The sequence below is a fragment of the Cucumis sativus genome, chromosome 2, assembly GCF_000004075.3.
Source record: "Cucumis sativus cultivar 9930 chromosome 2, Cucumber_9930_V3, whole genome shotgun sequence".
In the NCBI taxonomy this organism is placed as follows: Eukaryota; Viridiplantae; Streptophyta; class Magnoliopsida; order Cucurbitales; family Cucurbitaceae; genus Cucumis; species Cucumis sativus.
In genome coordinates, this window is record NC_026656.2 from 12,951,779 (window position 1) to 12,970,515 (window position 18,737).

An 18,737-nucleotide genomic window follows, 5' to 3' on the forward strand; every position below is an offset into this window, starting at 1 on the left:
TTTGAGATTTGTCTTGGAGGCCAACAAATAAATAACATTTACACTTCTTGATGTTGGGTGTTTATGAAGAATTAAAACGTTACTTTGAAAAAGAGAGAGAATCTAATTTTAAAGAAAAGTTTGAATTCTGATTTTTCTTTTTGGATTGAACAACTTTTCTGCAACTGCTTTGTGTTTCATAACATTGCCAATGCAACTAGTAGATAATTATAACTTATCACATGGATATGCTTCCGCTTATTTTTCCTTTTCTGCTCTCTTTCATTTCAACCATATAATTTCTTTATTTGAAAATGTGGACCAAATCTAACTAAGAATTGAGACACATGAGGAAGTGAGTGTATAACAATCAACTGAACATATCCATGTGAGCTTTAAATAGAACTGGCCCCCTAACACACCAAGCTGCTATCCACTCTCCACTTGCTTCCCTCTTTAACTCTATAAATACACATGTCAAAGAAGTTACCAGTACCCAACTTAAATCTCTCTTACAAGTTCTTCTTTCAATCACTCCAATTTCCCATTGATTCTTATAGTTCTCTCCCTTGAACCAATTTTAGACATGGGAATCCGATTGCCTTCGCTACTCCTCAATGCCAAGCAAATTCTCAAAAAGCATGTTCAATTTGATGTTCCAAAAGGTCATATAGCAGTTTATGTTGGAGATATCCAAAGGAAGCGGTTTTTAGTTCCGATATCCTACTTGAACCATCCTACATTCATGGCTTTACTTAAGAGAGCTGAAGAAGAGTTTGGATACAATCATCCAATGGGAGGTTTGACAATTCCCTGCAGAGAAGATGCTTTCATGGATCTTACTTCAAGGCTACATAGTTCTTGAAAGATTTTTGTTCAAATGAAATCCCTTCCTCAACCTCCCAAGTTTTGCCAAATATAGTTTTGTTTATTTTGAGTTAGACAAAGTAGAAGGCCGCTGAACAGTTTTTTTCTTTCTTTTTTTTGTAAATTAGGGGATAGAAAAGGTTGTTAATTTGCCTTTCTTCCTGATCTTCGTAATGTGTATAAAGTTGTATCGACACGGTTACAACAGGAGTAATAGAAAATTACACTTGTTTACAGATAAACTTTATCCCAAAACTCATGAACTATGATACATATGTTATTTGTATTTTCTCATTTTCTTTTACAAGACATTTGACAAAACTCAAGCAAAGAGCATTTATTACCAAAATGAAGAAGTGAGCTTTCTTTTTCCATCTAATGTTGACAAAAACTGTAATTAGCCAAGTTAGAGAACTAGAACTAATCCCATCTTAATACAAGCTCTTTTGCTCATCTCAATGACTCAAAGAAAATGGTGAACTTAAGTGACATAATTGTCCAACCTTTTTTACCACACCAATATGTACATGATGTTTTAGTAGTACATGTACTTTACTATTGATCTGGACGTCGAAATCAATGGTGCAACAAATTCGCCTTTTAGTAGGATTCCCCTCTTGATCTTTCTTCTGAAGTACACTGCTTAACTATTCTGTTGAAATAAGCAAGGTAGTTGACCTTTGTGCCTCCTATTTCATCCGTATTTCATCCTACTCGTTCAGAATCTCAGTCTCAAACTTCTTGAAAGAGAAAGAGCTGCGCTTCTGGTTTTTAATAAGAAGAAGTAACATAAGCAAGGTTCATAATAGTTTGTTCTGATTGTTAAATGGATGTCATCTTGTTGGTGCTTTTACCGATCAGTATGGAGATCACAGTTGGCATATATTTGTGGAGGGCCTCCCAACGGCTATGCGAGAAAGAGCTCCATTTGTACAACAGGGTCAAGGATTTACTCTATACAACACCTGCATTTTCTTCTATGAACAGAATGTGGTCGTGTTAAAGGAACTTTGACCTTGTTGTATGTAAAGGTTGTCTTTCTGTTTAATTTTAAATATGTACACCTAAGAGAGCAACGAACAGACAGAATATCGAATAGAGAAATATGAAATGATACTGAAAAGTCTATTTGTGTTATGCTTTGGTAGGAAATTCACCAATGAAGAAACTCATTTACATTCCAGAAGGCTTGAGATTATATGTCTATACAACATTCAAACAGGAGTTAGGAACAGAAGGAAAAAATGCGTAAGAAATTGGTTGATGCCCATTCCATTATCTTCATCCTTCAAGACTGTTGCAGTTTAACCAAAGTTCATGTCCAGATTGATGAAGGCGCCCTCTTTCCATGGAATCGTTAGACCTTCATGTGGATGATGGTAACCGAACTCTTCTACTCGGTTGAGTAGTTGTTAGAATGAAGGATGATTCAAGTATGAAACAGGAACCACAAATTACTTCTTATGGGTATCTCACTTCTTGTGTGTATCTCCCACATATACTGCAGGGATGAAGGACTCTCCATTGTTAAATCTATTTGCAATGATCAAGGGACTATAACTAAACATGGAGTATATCCTTGATTGAATTTGAAGTTGGAAGTAGAATCATGATATATTAGAGTTCAAAATAGTACTCGAAACTCATTTAGCATCAATATTTATAAAGTTAAAGAGGAAAAAAGTTGCCACGAGCTTACTGTTTAGAGGACCCGCATACCATGACCATGTCAGCTCAAAAGAATTTTCTATTTTCATCTCATCCTTTTTCTTGCCTCCCATGTGTGTTTGATATGTATGGTATAACATCTAAATTATAGGCCAATTTGCAATTCTATTTCCAAACAACACCATGCTTGTTCCGTTGGAATATCACATCAGAACAGATGGATTTGTAAGGAAACGGAAAACAAGCCAACATATCCTTGTGATTGGACCTCCTTGCAAGAGAAAATTGCTTCATCAATGGACAAAGCTTCCGGGTGAGAGAAATGACTTCACATGTACCAAATGCATTAAATCATATCCCATCAATATCTCAGCTTTCATTTGATTCACAGCTTGGTTTGTTGAGTTAATGCGTATCCTGTCCACCAGTGTACTCTCAGTCTCAGCCACTGCAATATATCCACTAATAGCGGACTTATATTGTCGATTGGAGAGTATCACATGGCATGTTGCTTGGTGAAATTTTCTTCGCCTCTTTGTTATTGGAAAAGTTGGGCCAGTGAGAAAGTGACTGAAATTATAATGGATAGAGCAATCCCATGTGAGCCATTGAAGAAGTGGGTCCTCAAAGGCTCCTATCTGGTATAATCTTTTTGTTCTCCTCTCCGGTTTCTAGTTTATAAATACTACATATGAAGTAAAGCCATTCTCATCCAACAAATACTCAATTTCCTAAATTAAATTGCATATCAAGCAGAACACCATTCAAACTCACTCACCCTTCTCTTGTTTAGAATAAATATTTGACATGGGAATTCGTTTGCCATCTATTCTTCTTAATGCCAAGCAGGTCCTGAAAATGCAAGCTATGTCTGCCAGAAATCAATCTGATGTTCCCAAAGGCCATATTGCAGTTTACGTGGGAGAGATTCAAAGGAAGAGATTTGTCGTCCCTATATCATACTTGAAGCATCCTTCTTTTGTAGATCTGCTCAATAGATCAGAAGAAGAATTTGGATTTTGCCACCCAATGGGCGGCTTGACGATTCCATGCCGAGAGGATGCTTTCATAAATCTCACTGCCAGGCTGCACACGTCATAAAAGAGAACAAAAAAGAAATGTTCTTGATCACAGTTTTGTCACCTATAATTTTAGGAAGTAGAGTAGGATACTGTACAGTAACTTCGTTGTTTGAGCAATGGAAATTACATTCTTCTCATATGAAAAATTTCTCTTCAGCTCATGAATTTGGCGTTTTTTGCTGATTACTTCTTTTTCTCTGGGTGCTATATCATCAGTTAATCTTTTTATTCCTGCCAGTACTTTATCACAAACCTTCAAAATAATTCACTTATAACAAAATCTGACCAAGAACTTCTGAGTTGGGTTGTGATGCTCATCGTTCCTACAACAAAAAAGATTTCCCTTCTTTGCAAAAGCTGCAATGAAAAAGAGGAGGTAGCATGTCAAATGCAATGTGAAAGATATGATTTCTTGTTAGATGGATGTCAAATGCTTCTTTGAACTTTGTTTTTAGTATTATATTACAAATGAGGGAAGGGGATTTGTACTGAAGGAATCTAGATTATTTCTCTAGTCCAGACAAATGAGGCTCCAAAGGATGTTTCAAAAAATTCCGAGCATATCATTTGCTTCAAAACCTTTTTCTTAAGATTATTAATACTATTGAGGTCATTTATTCTTATGGTTGGAGTGTTACATTTATAAGTTAACATGTTATCCTATTGTGGAGGATAAATATTTTATTCTTCATAAACCCGAGAAATACTAGGAATGATTTGTCTTGAAGCAACAGCTATAGATAAATGTATTTCTTTTTCTACAATGGCATTTAATAACAGAAACATAAAAATCTACATGCACAATAGGATCAGTGTTGAGATATTTAGACATAAAACTCTGTACCCAAGAAATTATCAAGGAAAAAACAAGCGGCATAGGTCAAGAAAGAGAGTTCATAAAGAAGTTCTGATGCTTGTGTTGAGAGAGATGGAAGAAACGTACAATTATGGTCATGGACTCATGGTCGCTGATGATTTCAGCTTATTCATCTGAAAAACAAAGAACGAGCGAAAAGCAGCAAGCAGCAATTGTCCCATATAACTTATCAGCAGTTGGAGCAATTTTCTGGAAGGTCTCATGACTATGAACAAATAGTATGAACTCATTCTCCAATTGTAGAATCACTCAATCCAAGATTCAGTTCTTGTAAACTCCACCTGCATTTTGTTCAATGAACAGAATATGGTTGTCTTATTTGAATTTTGACCTTTTTATATTGTGAAGGTAGTCTATCAGTTCATTTTTAAAATATGTACAACAAATATCCACTTCTGCAATTTTGATAGCAATGAACAGACGAGTATCAAAGAACATGCAAAGGAAACAGGAAATGATACCGAAAATCTATTGTATGATGCTTTGGAAAGAAATTTACTAACAAAGAAACTCATCTGAATTCCTTAAGGCTTGAAATTGTATGTATACACAACATTCAAGCAGGAAATAGAAAGAAAACAAGATAGGAACATAGAAGAAAGAATATGTCAAGAATTCATTAACGGTTATTTTGTCATGTTCATCCTTTGAGTGTTTTAATCGAGAAGCGGGATCAATGAAGCAGTCCTTGCAAGGAATTGTAAGACATTCTTGTTAATGATGGAAACTGAAACCTTCTTCTACTCTGGTTGAGTAATTGTTAGAAAAAGGTCTAGGAATGAAATGGGAACTACAAACAGCTTCGCTTGAAGATTTCCCAGATATACTACAAAATAACCTCTAGGAACATCTGATGCTTCATGTTAAAACCCATTAGCATCTTGACAATCTATTTTGCACAAGAAATCAAGAATGATGGTAAACGAATCCCCATTCTCAAGTCCATATGCAACAGTCGAAAAGCAACAAACGGATCTCAACTTTGATCTAGGTCGGTGTCGATGTAGTTGGATGTAGAATTGCGAAATTTCAGGTATTAGAAACTCATCTACGATCTATATTTATAGAATTGTGAGGAAAAATGTTGACTGAGCACTGCTAATGTGCTTTTAAAAGCGGGCTCCCTAGACAACTTAGAAGACCCACTTACCATGACTTTGTCAGCTCACAAGAATTTTCCATTCCCACTCATCCTTTCTCTTGGCCCCTTGTGTGTTGGATATGTATGCTCATAACTATGCTTGTTCCTGTGGAATAATAGATCAAAACAGATGGATTGTAAAAACAAGCCGACATATCCTTGTGATCGGACCTCCTAGCAAGAGGAAATTGCTTCATCATTGGACCCAGCTTCTAGGTAAGGAAAGCGACTTCACACGAACCAATGCATTAGATCATATCATATCACCATATTTCATCTGATTCGCAGATTAGTTAGGTCCACTGGTGGAGCACTTCATGAGATTTGGAGAGTATCACATGGTATGTTCCTACTCATTTGACACATTTGGTTTTCTTGGCCTCTCTTCACTAGAAAAAGTGGGACCAGTTAGGAAGCAAATGAAATTTCAATGGATAGAGCAAACCCATGTGAGCCTTTCAAGAAGTAGTTCCTTCATATCTGCTATAAATACACATAAGAACGAAGCCATTCTCATCCAACGAGTACTCTATTTTCTAAATCAAGTTCCATATCAAGCAAGACACCGCTCAAACTCAATCACTTTTCTCTTGTTTCGAGTAAATTTTCGATATGGGAATTCGTCTACAATCGATTCTTCTCAACGCCAAGCAGATTTTGAAAATGCAAGCTATGTCAGCCAGAAATCAATCTGATGTTCCCAAAGGCCATATTGCAGTTTACGTGGGAGAGATTCAAAGGAAGAGATTTGTCGTCCCTATATCATACTTGAAGAATCCTTCTTTTGTAGATCTGCTCAATAGATCAGAAGAAGAATTTGGATTTTGCCACCCAATGGGCGGCTTGACGATTCCATGCCGAGAGGATGCTTTCATAAATCTCACTGCCAGGCTGCACACGTCATGAAAGAGAACAAAAAAGAAAAGAAATGTTCTTGATCACAGTTTTGTCGCCTATAATTTTAGGAAGTAGTAGGATAATACTGTACAGTAACTTCGTTGTTTGAGCAATGGAAATTACATTCTTCTCATATGAAAAGTTTTCCTCTTCAGCTCATGAATTTTGTTTTTTTGCTGATTACTTCTTTTTCTCTGGGTGCTATATCACCAGTTAACATTTTTATTCCTGCCAGTGCTTTATCACAAACCTTCAAAATAATTCACTTATAACAAAATCTGACCAAGAACTTCTGAGTTGGGTTGTGATGCTCATCGTTCCTACAACAAAAAAGATTTCCCTTCTTTGCAAAAGCTGCAATGAAAAAGAGGAGGTAGCATGTCAAATGCAATGTGAAAGATATGATTCCTTGTTAGATGGATGTCAAATGCTTCTTTGAACTTTGTTTTTAGTATTATATTACAAATAAGGGGAGGGGATTTGTACTGAAGGAATCTAGATTATTACTCTAGTCCAGACAAATGAGGCTCCAAAGGATGTTTCAAAAAATTCCGAGCATATCTTTTGCTTCAAAACCTTTTTCTTAAGATTATTAATACTATTGAGGTCATTTATTCTTATGGTTGGAGTGTTACATTTATAAGTTAACATGTTATCCTATTGTGGAAGATAAATATTTTATTCTTCATAAACCCGAGAAATACTAGAAATGATTTGTCTTGAAGCAACAGCTATAGATAAATGTATTTCTTTTTCTACAATGACATTTAATAACAGAAACATAAAAATCTACATGCACAATAGGATCGATGTTGAGATATTTAGACATAAAGCTCTGTGTCCAAGAAATTATCAAGAAGGAAAAAAAAAAGCGGCATAGGTCAAGAAAGCCAGTTCATAAATAAGTTCTGATGCTCGTGTTGAGAGAGATGGAAGAAATGTACAATTATGGTCATGGACTCATGGTCGCTGATAATTTCAGCTTATTCATCTGGAAAAACAAACGAACGAAAGAAAGCAGCAATTGTCGCATATAACTTATCAGCAGTTGGAGCAATTTTCTTGAAGGTCTCATAATGACTGTGACAAAGGGTATGAACTCATTCTCCGTTTGTAGTACCACTCAATCCAAGATTCAGTTATTGTAAACTCCACCTGCATTTTGTTCAATGAACAGAATATGGTTGATAACTCCACCTGCAATTTTGATAGCAATGAACAGACGAGTATCAAAGAATATGCAAAGGAAACAGGAAATGATATTGATGATGCTTTGGCAAGTAAATAATAACAAAAAAACTCATCTGAATTCCTTAAGGTTTGAAATTGTATGTATACACAACATTCAAGCAGGAAATAGAAAGAAAACAAGTTAGGAACTTAGAAGAAAGAATATGTCAAGAATTTATTAACAGTTATTTTGTCATGTTCATGCTTTGAGTGTTTTAATCGAGAAGCGGGATCAATGAAGCGGTCCTTGCAAGGAATTGTAAGACATTCTTGTTAATGATGGAAACTGAAACCTTCTTCTACTCTGGTTAAGTAGTTGTTAGAAAAAGTTTTAGGAATGAAATAGGAACTACAAACAGCTTCGCTTGAATATTTCCCAGATATACTACAAAATAACCTCTAGGAACATCCGATGCTTCATGTTAAAACCCACTAGCATCTTGACAGTTCATTGTGCACAAGAAATCAGAAATGATGGTAAACGAATCCCCATTGTCAAGTCTATATGCAACAGTCTAAAAGCCATAAACGGATCTCAACTTTGACCTTGGTCGGTGTCGATGTAATTGGATGTAGAATTGCGAAATTTCAGGTATTTGAAAGTCATCTACGATCTGTATTTATAGAATCGTTTGGAAAAATGTTGACTGAGCACTGCTAATGGGCATTTAAAAGCGGGCTCCCCTAGACAACTTAGAAGACCCACTTACCATGACTTTGTCAGCTCACAAGAATTTTCCATTCCCACTCATCCTTTCTCTTGGCCCCATGTGTGTTGGATATGTTGCCCACAACTGTGCTTGTTCCAGTGGAATAACACATCAAAACAGATGGATTGTAAAAACAAGCCGACATATCCTTGTGATCGGACCTCCTAGCAAGAGGAAATTGCTTCATCATTGGACCCAGCTTCTAGGTAAGGGAAGCGACTTCACACAAACCGATGCATTAGATCATATCATATCACCATATTTCATCTGATTCGCAGATTTGTTAGGTCCACTGATGGAGTACTTCATGAGATTTGGAGAGTATCACATGGTATGTTCCTACTCATTTGACACATTTGGTGAAATTTTCTTGGCCTCTCTTTATTAGAGAAAGTGGGACCAGTTAGAAAGCAAATGAAATTTTAATGGATAGAGCAAACCCATGTGAGCCTTTGAAGAAGTAGTTTCTTCATATCTGCTATAAATACACATAAGAATGAAGCCATTCTCATCCAACGAGTACTCTATTTTCTAAATCAAGATCCATATCAAGCAAAACACCGCTCAAACTCACTCACTCTTCTCTTGTTTCAAGTAAATTTTCGATATGGGAATCCGTCTGCCATCGATTCTTCTCAACGCCAAGCAGATTTTGAAAATGCAAGCTATGTCAGCCAGAAATCAATTTGATGTTCCCAAAGGCCATATTGCAGTTTATGTGGGTGAGATTCAAAGGAAGAGATTTGTTGTCCCTATATCATACTTGAAGCATCCTTCTTTTGTAGATCTACTCAATAGATCAGAAGAAGAATTTGGATTTTGCCACCCAAGGGGTGGCTTGACGATTCCATGCCGAGAGGATGCTTTCATAAATCTCACTGCTAGGCTGCACACATCATGAAAATAGAAAGAACAAAAAGAAAATGTTATTAATCACAGTTTTGTCATCTCTAACTTTAGGAAGTAGAGTAGGATAATACTGTACAGTTACTCAGTTGTTTGAGCAATGATAGTTATATTCTTCTCTTACAAAAACGTTTCTCTTCAGCTCATGAATTTCAATTTTTATCAATTACTTTGTTTTTCTTTCACTGCTCGAGTCCTGAGGATTCATAAGAAAGTAATATTTATAAGGTTGATTTTTAAAAATCAAATGTTGATCAAAGGAGGCTTAATTTTTCAATTCTGCATCAAATCGTTTGTCAATGTCAAATAGATCCATGATCTATTCACTTGGAAATAAAAATGAAAGTTCATGAACTTATTAGATAAGAAATCGAAAATTTTTGGAGATTTATTAGATAATTTGTAACCTTTCTTTAGACTAACTAACCAATTTTCATGGACCATATTTGCCTAAAAAGGAAACAACGACTAATGTCCAAAGTTACAATACCCATGAAAACAAGATTGAATTACAATGAAAAAAGCATTCTAATTATAATAAAGATCTTAGATGAAATAATCAACAAAACGTGCTTGAATTGCAAATTTAAAGATTAAACTTGTAATTTACCATAAGTCAACTAACTTATTTAAGTTCGAGTCAAGAACCAAGTAAAAGTTGTTCATAAAAGGTTTTTTTTTTTAAGAAGACAGCCTCTTTATTAATACTAAAATAATAATAATGAGACAAAAGCTCATAGTACAAGAAAAGTATACAATGACCATGTAACCATGGATCAGGTGCAACCTGAACATCTTAATTAGGTTGACACCCCATAGCACCTTCATCATATCCAACCAAGCTAAAACCCATAACAAAGGAGTAATATCGGAAGGCAAAACAAAGAAGTAAAGTTCATAAAAAGTATTTTAAACTAATTGAGTTACAAATAAAGTACATTATTGTTAATTTGTTTGCTGTTATTTTGTTAACATGAATGTCATTGTTAATGTTGATTTTAATGATTATATATTCAACCATGTTTCATTTAAATATGTTGAACAGAAAAGCAGGTTTAGGTAAAGAATGGTATAATTTGTGACACATTATACTTAATTTGACTTAGAAATATTTTGTCATAAAGTTAGGTCAGAATATGTTATTCATGAAATACCTAATTTAAAGAGTTACGCTCTCATATGTCATGCATGGTTTCTACTTACTAAACCGGGCTCTAAGAAACAAAATTAATTCGTGTTACTGAAATAGGATAATTACCTTGTAATCTTTTGGTGAAAAAGATACAAGACTTTCCATTGACGGAAAAAAAGAGATTAATGAACTATAAGAAAAAAATAAATAAATAACAGCGGACTTAGAAGCATAAAAAACCCCAAAACATGACACGAACATAACAAAGAAAACATAAAAGAAAAAAACAGCAACTTGAGAAGACTATAAATGTATCCCAGCAACAAGAAATGTCTTGAATTGAAAACCCGTCAAAAGATTTGGAGAAAGAACACCAAAAAGAAGCCTTTAAACAAGTTGCATCAAAGGGAGCATTAGAACTTGGTGAATCATGGAAAATAAGCTGATTTCTTTCCATCCAGAGATCAGAAGAATCGCCTTGACTGTGTTATCCAAAGCAAATAAGCTTGTGAGTGTTCCACCTCGACCCGCTTAAGAGTTATGAAACATTCCTCTCCAAAGAGTGAGAAAACCTTGCTATGATATTTTAATTTGTAATAATTTGGCCTATAATATTTGATTTGTAATAAACTAAGTCTATGAACTTTCACAATTGTAGTAGTCTAATTCTTAACCTGAAAATTTCCAATATAAGTGTCATTTTTTATTTTCTAACAACTTAACTTTTGTAGTTGGAAAACATTTGGTCCCTAATCTATTTACTGGTTAAAAGATTCCATTAAACTTTTTTGTAATATTTTTCACAATAGACATTGAATCATTACAAATTTTTAAGTTAAAAAGTAATATAAAGACGATGAATTAAATTGTTGCATAATATTAGAGTTGATGGACTATTTTTTACAAAATTTAACATATAAAGACTAAATAGTCGCAAACTAAAGTTCATTAAATTGTTATTTTCTAAAACTAGATGGACCAAAAATAAATTTATATCTCATTCTCATTTTTCCCTTCAAAATTTCTTCACTCCGTAGTCATATATAAATTTTCTTAAGAAAATAACTCAAGTCAAAAAACCCATTTTGGTATTCAAAATGTAAACTCCACATGTACTATATAGGACGTCACTTTTTCTATATATAAAATTCCTTATTCAAGAGATTACTATGAAGAAAGCTATCATATCAACTATCAAGTCAAGATGAGAATCTAGTTTCAAATTTCATGCACTTTCTCATCTTCAAAGTAGAAACTGCTGAACTAACCTATTCAACTTGTATTTATAAAGTAAATCTTAGTTCAATGGTAATTAATATATATTCCTTCCATTAGAAACAACTTTTTATTGAATTAAATGAAAAGAACCTAGAAAATTGATAATAAAAACAGCAAAAAGTTTACCAGTAATCATATAACCACATACAAACAAGTGGTTGATAAGGATAAAACAACATACACCACAAAACCAATGTTGACTATAAATAAACAATTTTGGATCACAAAACATTTCCTACTCTTTTATTTTCTTCAAATGCTACCAAAAAATGTCCCAAAATAGCAAATGGCAGTTCCACCCATTTGAAAATCTCAAACTGAAGAAAAAGAGAGAAAAGTTCTCCCATTAAACCCAAATTAACTGATCCTACAGCTATAATCTCACTATCAATTTAACACAGAGCTAACATGCAACCGCAAGAACATTTCAAAGGAATTAAACAGAATGTACTCTTATTTTAGAATTAGAAAGAACAAATTTGAAACTGCAGCCAATTCTTTGAATTCAAAATGATGCAGAAAGGTAAAAAAAAATGACAAAATTGATGGATTTACCTCTTTTTTCCCCCATTTTTCAGGTCTGGACTCGATTTGATTTGGTTTGGTTTTGTTCAGAAAGTGGCAGCAAACCCAGTTTAGGGCAGATTGTTTGGGCTTCTTCGATTGGATTGATCATTGTTGCAGCAATGCATTATCGGATTCGGAAGCTACGAGTTCAAAGGATCATCCCTCGTTTGAAAGTTTCGGATACGGGCCGCGTTGAAAAGCTTGAGAGCTTTCCCCATTATGTAGGTAAAGATTATATACTTTACGTTCTTTTCATAATCTTACATTATTCTAATGATTCTAATTACTCCCTATGATCATTATCTATAAAGTTCTAAATCAAATGAATGTAAAATAGAGCCAACTAACCATTTTGGTTTTTTCTTTGTTGAGGAGCTTACACTAATACTTATCCTCCATCTATACTTTAACTGGTGGTGATTTAAAAAATCAAAGTAAAATTTAAAATTAAAATTAAAAAAATTAGAAAGTTGTTTTTCTTTAAGTTGGTTAAGAATTCTAGTAGAAATAACAAACTTAATTTTAAAAAACAAAAGCAAAAAACGAAACGATTCTCAAAAGGTCTATTGTTTTGAAATTGGGCTTAATCTTGTGTTTTTTTAAATTGTATTACATTGCAGAAACTATCTTCCTATTTTCGTTAACAAAACCAGTGATAAAAAAAATAAGGTCATTTTAATCCTCAATTGAATTTGAAAATAAAAAGAAGTTCTAAAATTTAAGTTGTTTTTCAATATATTAAAATGAACCAACATATTTATAAATATTGTAAAATACTGGAGATAGATATTGATCGATAGTGATAAATTATTATCATTATCGTCTATCATGTAGATATTGATAGACACTGATAAATTATATCACCGAGTGAAATTTTGCTAAATTTGTATATATATATTTTAAGTTTAGCACTTTTCCAATTTAAAATTCTTTTTCTTGCCTTTTATTTTTTTTAAAGTTTTGAAAGCTTACTTTATTTTAAAAATATTTCTTGAAAATAGATTACAAAGGAAACAAACCTAGAGGAGATATAAATTACTATAAGCTTTGTTTGCAAATTAAAGACCATTACAATCATATCAAGTTTAATTGAGTTAACTCTAGCTTGATTAGTATATTAAATTTACCACCTTATAATATTGTTGAGCTCGGAATAAAATTTAGAAGCTTTTAATTGATAAAATTTTGTATGAGGGTGGTGGTGGTTCTTACTTCATCCTCACTTAATATTGATTTTGAGCCTTGTACGCAATTTTAATATTAAATTTACATTCACAAGTTTATGTTTTTCTTTTTTTTTTTTTTTTGTCAATCAGGGATTTAACATTCTATCAATAATCTCTATGGTTTTTTCAGTTTTAACAATTTGTGTACTTTGTATTCTCAATCATCAGCAAGGCAAATGGGATTTAAAGATATACATGAGTGCCCACACCTTTGCAAGTTGGCTTCGGAGTACATAGCTAAATCAGAAGAATGTGAAGATGATATCTATTCATTTTTCTCAAGTGAGCTCCATGCAGATTCACTTTTTGTCAAACTGGTGGAAGAGTTTGAGAGATGCATTCTCAGTTATTTTGCTTTCCATTGGAACCAAACAGATATTATGATTAGTCAGGTAAAGTTTAGTTTAGACTGGAAGGTGTTTGATCCGATGTTACATTGAACTTGTCCAAATGAAGTTTCTTGTTTGTATAATTTGTGTATTGTATCTCTTTTTGTCTTTGTTTAGATTTTGAGTTCTGACCACCAGGAGCCAAAAAAGAAGCTTAGAAGCATTGTTATGGCTGCAACCAGGTGGGCATCTCTTGATCAGCCTTGATTATGGTTGAAGTATCTGACGTAAACCATAAGTTTTTTGAGTTGAATAGTAATTTAATATATCAAAGTAGGATCAAAGTGACATTAATTGTAGAATTTGAAATAAGGTGTCCAATTATTTCTCGAGATTGTATCACTACCATGCATAGAATCTCTAGCTGTAAGACTCCGAGCTTATAAACACAGTATGGTTTCTTTGGTTTGTTATTGCTTTCAAAGTATTCTAGTCAAGGTCTGAAAACTAGAAGAAAACAGGTTTCTTTGGTTTGTTATTGCTTTCAAAGTATTCTAGTCAAGGTCTGAAAACTAGAAGAAAACAGTTTTTCTAAAGTATGTTTTTATTTTTAAAATTTGGCTCATCTCAAAGTTTGTTCAGGAAAGATGAAAATCATTAGAGATGTCACATTTTTTAACAACCAATTGATTATCAAACAAAACTTGATTTTTTAACTCATCCAAGAACATCCTACACTTAAATCCATATCATTTTTGTGATGTTGTTAGGGAACAGAGGTTTGAGAGGGTAACAAAGAACCTGAAAGTTGCAAGAGTCTTTACAACTTTGGTTGAGGAGATGAAAGCAATGGGACTCGCATCCACGGACGACTCTCAATGCACAGAGGTGATGGTTCCAATGGCTCATGCTGATAGAAGTCCGATGCTCTTGTTCATGGGGGGCGGTATGGGGGCGGGGAAGAGTACTGTGCTTAAGGACATTCTCAAAGAGTAAGTAAAATAACAAATATATTAAGAATATATAAATCACATATAGGATGATGGTGATGTCAAAGACTCAAAGCCCTACTTAGAGATATAGGAGGATTATTAGTAGAATATTAGTATGATTATTATATAAGGGGTGGATTAGTAAATAGCTAGTAAATTTGCTAGAGCTTCAGTTATAAATAGAGAGAGTGGGGTTGGGAGGAAAGTGTGAGGAATTTCGTGGCATTTTCTTTGGGGAATTTGGGAGAGACTAGCCCTCTCTCGAAAGGCTAGGCTATCTTATTACTTTTCTTATAATATTACAGCATGTTTTATATATTTCCAAATTTCAATCTTCCTAAATCTTCTACGTTGTTCTTGAGTATTTCCTTGCTAGGTGGTGTCCTAACAGGTGAAAGCAAAATATAATTAGCACAAGAGATTGATCTGATTCATTCTTTTGGATAAAATGTGTTTAGGCCATTCTGGGTGGGAGCAGGACCTAATGCAGTTGTAATTGAAGCAGATGCTTTTAAAGAATCAGATGTCATTTATAGAGCTCTTAACTCGACTGGTCACCATCATGACATGCTCCAAACTGCTGAACTGGTATCATTTCAGCTTTAAAAGTCTTCCTTCAAAATCATTCCATGCTTTGAGATTATCTATAAAAACTTCTTACCATGCATGTTGTCTGTGGCTTTAAGTTTGTATGATAATGGTTTTTTGTGACTTCGTTAAGACTAAGTATTCGTAAGACCTGTTTGAAATTACTTTTTTGAGTACTTGAAAATCATTTCAAATAGTTCCGTGGTCTCCAATATATAACTAACATGAAGAATCAAACACCACCTAGTGCAGTGGCTGAGTGTTTGTCTTACCTCACTATGATGTGGAGTTCGATTATGCAACTATGTAGTCTGTTGGGTTTAATAAAAGATTTAAGTAGAAAAGGGTTTAATCCATGCTATTACCTAAGATTTAATATTCTACAAGTTTTTTCACTCCTAAGAGTTGTAGGATCAAGCAGGCTGTTTCGTAAGATTAGATGAAATGCATGCATGAAAGATGACATGAACGCTCGAGAGGTATAAAAGATAATAATAACAAATAAAAGAACAAAAAAAGCCTACTGATATTTCTTTTCCATTATTTTCATTATGAAGGCAAAAGGTATTTTTATGAACCTCTTGTTTTTTAGGCCATGGGATTAGATCTTGAAATCTGCTATGAGCAGATATTCTTACACTTCACTTGTGATCCTTGCTGCACTTGTTTACACCTTTTGGTGTTTCAAACAGGTGCACCAATCATCCACAGATGCAGCTTCATCGCTTCTAGTGACAGCATTGAATGAAGGACGAGACGTAATCATGGATGGAACATTGTCGTGGGTACCATTCGTAGTTCAAACCATTACGATGGCTCGGAATGTCCATCGTCGACGTTATCGAATGGGAGCTGGCTATAAGGTTGGCGACGATGGCACGGTAACTGAAAACTATTGGGAACGAATAGAAGATCAAGAACCAGACCAAGTTGGGGGCAAGAGAAGAAAACCATACAGGATTGAACTTGTTGGAGTTGTTTGTGATGCTTATTTAGCTGTCATAAGAGGCATAAGGTACGGATAAAACTTTTGAGCATTCAATATCAGAACTTGTAGATGAGTTTTTCTTTTCCCTTCTGTTCTCTTCCTGAGATAAAAATTATTGTCTAAAGTGGCATTGTCTGACTTTAAACAGGAGAGCTCTCATGTGTAGAAGAGCTGTAAGAGTAAAATCTCAACTGAAATCCCACAAAAGATTTGCAAATGCGTTCTTGACATATTGCCAATATGTTGATAATGCAAGGCTATATTGCACCAATGCTTTGGAAGGCCCACCAAAGGTAACATTGTTTCTCATAACCAAGAGTATAAACTTTTCAAGTGCTTGCAAAATATTCCAATATATCAAAAAAACAGGTTGTAAGTTTGGTTTTTTTTTTTTATATAAATATCAATTAACACCTCTAAACTCACTGTGAATTAAGAATTATTATATTAATTTAAACTCATAAATTTATGGATTTATACTCTCTAGATTTGAGAATTAATCATATCTAAATTTTTCATAAGATAATCAATTTAGACCCTTATGATTACTTTGGATTTTTTAAAATTCTTCTGGCATGAATTCCCAAACACATGTAGACTTCTTTAAATCCCGATTTTACAAAATGGACGAATGCATGGACGATACTAAAAGGAAATTATAACCAAAAGTCTAAATTGATTCATTTAGGAAAGTTCAAGAGTTTAGTCGATGTAATAAGTTTCACATGAGTTTTTCCCAAACGAACATAATGAATGTTGCAAATCGATACACTTACAAAAATTCAAGGCTTAAACTGATACATTCTATAAAGTTGATGGGCATAAATTGATAACCTTCTTGTTGTGTTCATGTGATATTGTGTTTATTGACTTAAATTCTTTTTCTCCATGTGAAGTTCATTGGATGGAAAGACAAAGACAAGACATTATTGGTTGATCCGGAGGAAATAAAGTGTCTAAGAACTGTTGGTAGTTTAAATGAAGATGCAAGTTCCATACATGAACTTTATAAAAAACCAAGTCCTGCTTGTGAATCTGGATCAGTTTGGAAAGACATTGTGTTATCACCTTCGAGGTTAACCATCCAACAAGAACTGAAATATTGCATCAAGAAAGTTGAGATTTTGAAATCATTAGGCCAAAATGGAGCAGCTGGATTTCTACATCATTCCTAACTCTTTCCATAATGAAGCTAAGTAGATATCTTCTTCTTCTTCTTTTCTTTTCTTTTTTCATATTTTAATTCATCTTGACAACTGAGGGCTAATATTTTTGTCCATGTTGTTGGGATGGATTAATTCATTATAGATGAGGCAATACAGAACATGAGGAAATCCTAGTAAGATATTTAGAATCTCTATAAATGTTAGAATGTGATGGGAAAAATCCTTTTCATAAATGTTTCATTATTGTATTGTTTATATATTAGCTTGTGATCCTTGATCTAATTTGATCTCAAACTTTGTTTCTACGTTAGTTTATACTATACGATGTATTTTAGGTATGTTTAGAAGTGATTTTGAAATTATTAAAATCACTTTTGGCATATCCAAAATTATCACTTAAAATTAAACTTTAACATTTAATTTGACAATTTTTATATCAAAATTGATTTTGAATGTTTATGATTTTGGGTTATTTTAAAAATGTCAAAAACGATTTTAACTATTTGAGAATTACTCATATCTATTTCGATGTAATTAAAAAGCTAACTTGCAAATATATGTTTTTCTAAACATAGTTGGAGCATAAGAATAAATTGGATGTCATGAAAAGAAAAATCTAGACAACATAAGAATGTGTGTACATATATTTGTATGTACGAATATACTATCTCATTGGCGTGATGTAGCGGTTTAAAATCATTAACCTAAAATCTATCCTTCATGGAATAGAAGGTAATTTACAACTCATATGATAATTATTTGATTTTTTTGCTTTTGAAAACTAAGTCTATATATTACTTGATTTTTTGCTTTTGAAAACTAAGTCTATATATTACTTCTATATCTTCATTTCAATCATTTTCTGAGTTTCTTTTCTTACTAAAATAATTTTGAAAGAAAAAACATTATTAAAAACAAGTAACTTTTAAAATGAGAGTGATTTTAACCAAACATTTTAGAATCACTTCCAAACCATACCAAAATATTTATTTATTTATAAATAAATTGGATACTAATTGACTAAACACAAACTACATAAATTTAGGTTTGTGAATTCATTCATTTCATCCATTCAACCACATGCTATATAAATTTAGGGTTTTCAACTCTCTAC

At 33.4% G+C, this 18,737-nt stretch overlaps 5 protein-coding genes across 5 annotated transcripts; all 5 read left to right on the forward strand.

The window, feature by feature from the left end:
• The first annotated feature begins 460 nt into the window (after positions 1–460).
• On the forward strand, positions 461–1,088 carry LOC101212655 (auxin-responsive protein SAUR21). Its single transcript, XM_004146966.3, has one exon. It carries the CDS (start codon positions 566–568, stop codon positions 842–844), a length of 279 nt encoding a protein of 92 aa, XP_004147014.1. The 5' UTR covers positions 461–565; the 3' UTR covers positions 845–1,088.
• Positions 1,089–2,540: 1,452 nt separating this feature from the next.
• On the forward strand, positions 2,541–3,782 carry LOC105434422 (auxin-responsive protein SAUR21). The gene has a single exon (XM_011650976.2). The coding sequence runs from the start codon at positions 3,322–3,324 to the stop codon at positions 3,613–3,615; it is 294 nt and encodes a 97-aa protein (XP_011649278.1). The 5' UTR covers positions 2,541–3,321; the 3' UTR covers positions 3,616–3,782.
• Positions 3,783–5,973: 2,191 nt separating this feature from the next.
• LOC116402090 (auxin-responsive protein SAUR21-like) lies at positions 5,974–6,670 on the forward strand. Its single transcript, XM_031880979.1, has one exon. The coding sequence runs from the start codon at positions 6,227–6,229 to the stop codon at positions 6,518–6,520; it is 294 nt and encodes a 97-aa protein (XP_031736839.1). The 5' UTR covers positions 5,974–6,226; the 3' UTR covers positions 6,521–6,670.
• Positions 6,671–8,749: 2,079 nt separating this feature from the next.
• LOC101212166 (auxin-responsive protein SAUR21) lies at positions 8,750–9,542 on the forward strand. Its single transcript, XM_031880980.1, has one exon. It carries the CDS (start codon positions 9,059–9,061, stop codon positions 9,350–9,352), a length of 294 nt encoding a protein of 97 aa, XP_031736840.1. The 5' UTR covers positions 8,750–9,058; the 3' UTR covers positions 9,353–9,542.
• Positions 9,543–10,919: 1,377 nt separating this feature from the next.
• LOC101203899 lies at positions 10,920–17,917 on the forward strand. The gene is made up of 9 exons (XM_011651853.2): positions 10,920–10,997; positions 12,346–12,559; positions 13,729–13,952; positions 14,067–14,131; positions 14,660–14,881; positions 15,340–15,469; positions 16,162–16,484; positions 16,606–16,750; positions 17,354–17,917. Exons 1-9 carry the CDS (start codon positions 10,920–10,922, stop codon positions 17,630–17,632), a joined length of 1,680 nt encoding a protein of 559 aa, XP_011650155.2. The 3' UTR covers positions 17,633–17,917.
• Positions 17,918–18,737: the final 820 nt, after the last annotated feature.

Bases quoted from the DNA above. Each gene is read 5' to 3' on its own strand.
- LOC101212655 (XM_004146966.3), top strand. From the start codon at position 566: ATGGGAATCCGATTGCCTTCGCTACTCCTCAATGCCAAGCAAATTCTC.
- LOC105434422 (XM_011650976.2), top strand. From the start codon at position 3,322: ATGGGAATTCGTTTGCCATCTATTCTTCTTAATGCCAAGCAGGTCCTG.
- LOC116402090 (XM_031880979.1), top strand. From the start codon at position 6,227: ATGGGAATTCGTCTACAATCGATTCTTCTCAACGCCAAGCAGATTTTG.
- LOC101212166 (XM_031880980.1), top strand. From the start codon at position 9,059: ATGGGAATCCGTCTGCCATCGATTCTTCTCAACGCCAAGCAGATTTTG.
- LOC101203899 (XM_011651853.2), top strand. From the start codon at position 10,920: ATGGAAAATAAGCTGATTTCTTTCCATCCAGAGATCAGAAGAATCGCC. The intron at 15,470-16,161 runs GTATCATTTCAG...TGTTTCAAACAG, and splicing joins TGCTCCAAACTGCTGAACTG to GTGCACCAATCATCCACAGA. The intron at 16,485-16,605 runs GTACGGATAAAA...GACTTTAAACAG, and splicing joins GCTGTCATAAGAGGCATAAG to GAGAGCTCTCATGTGTAGAA.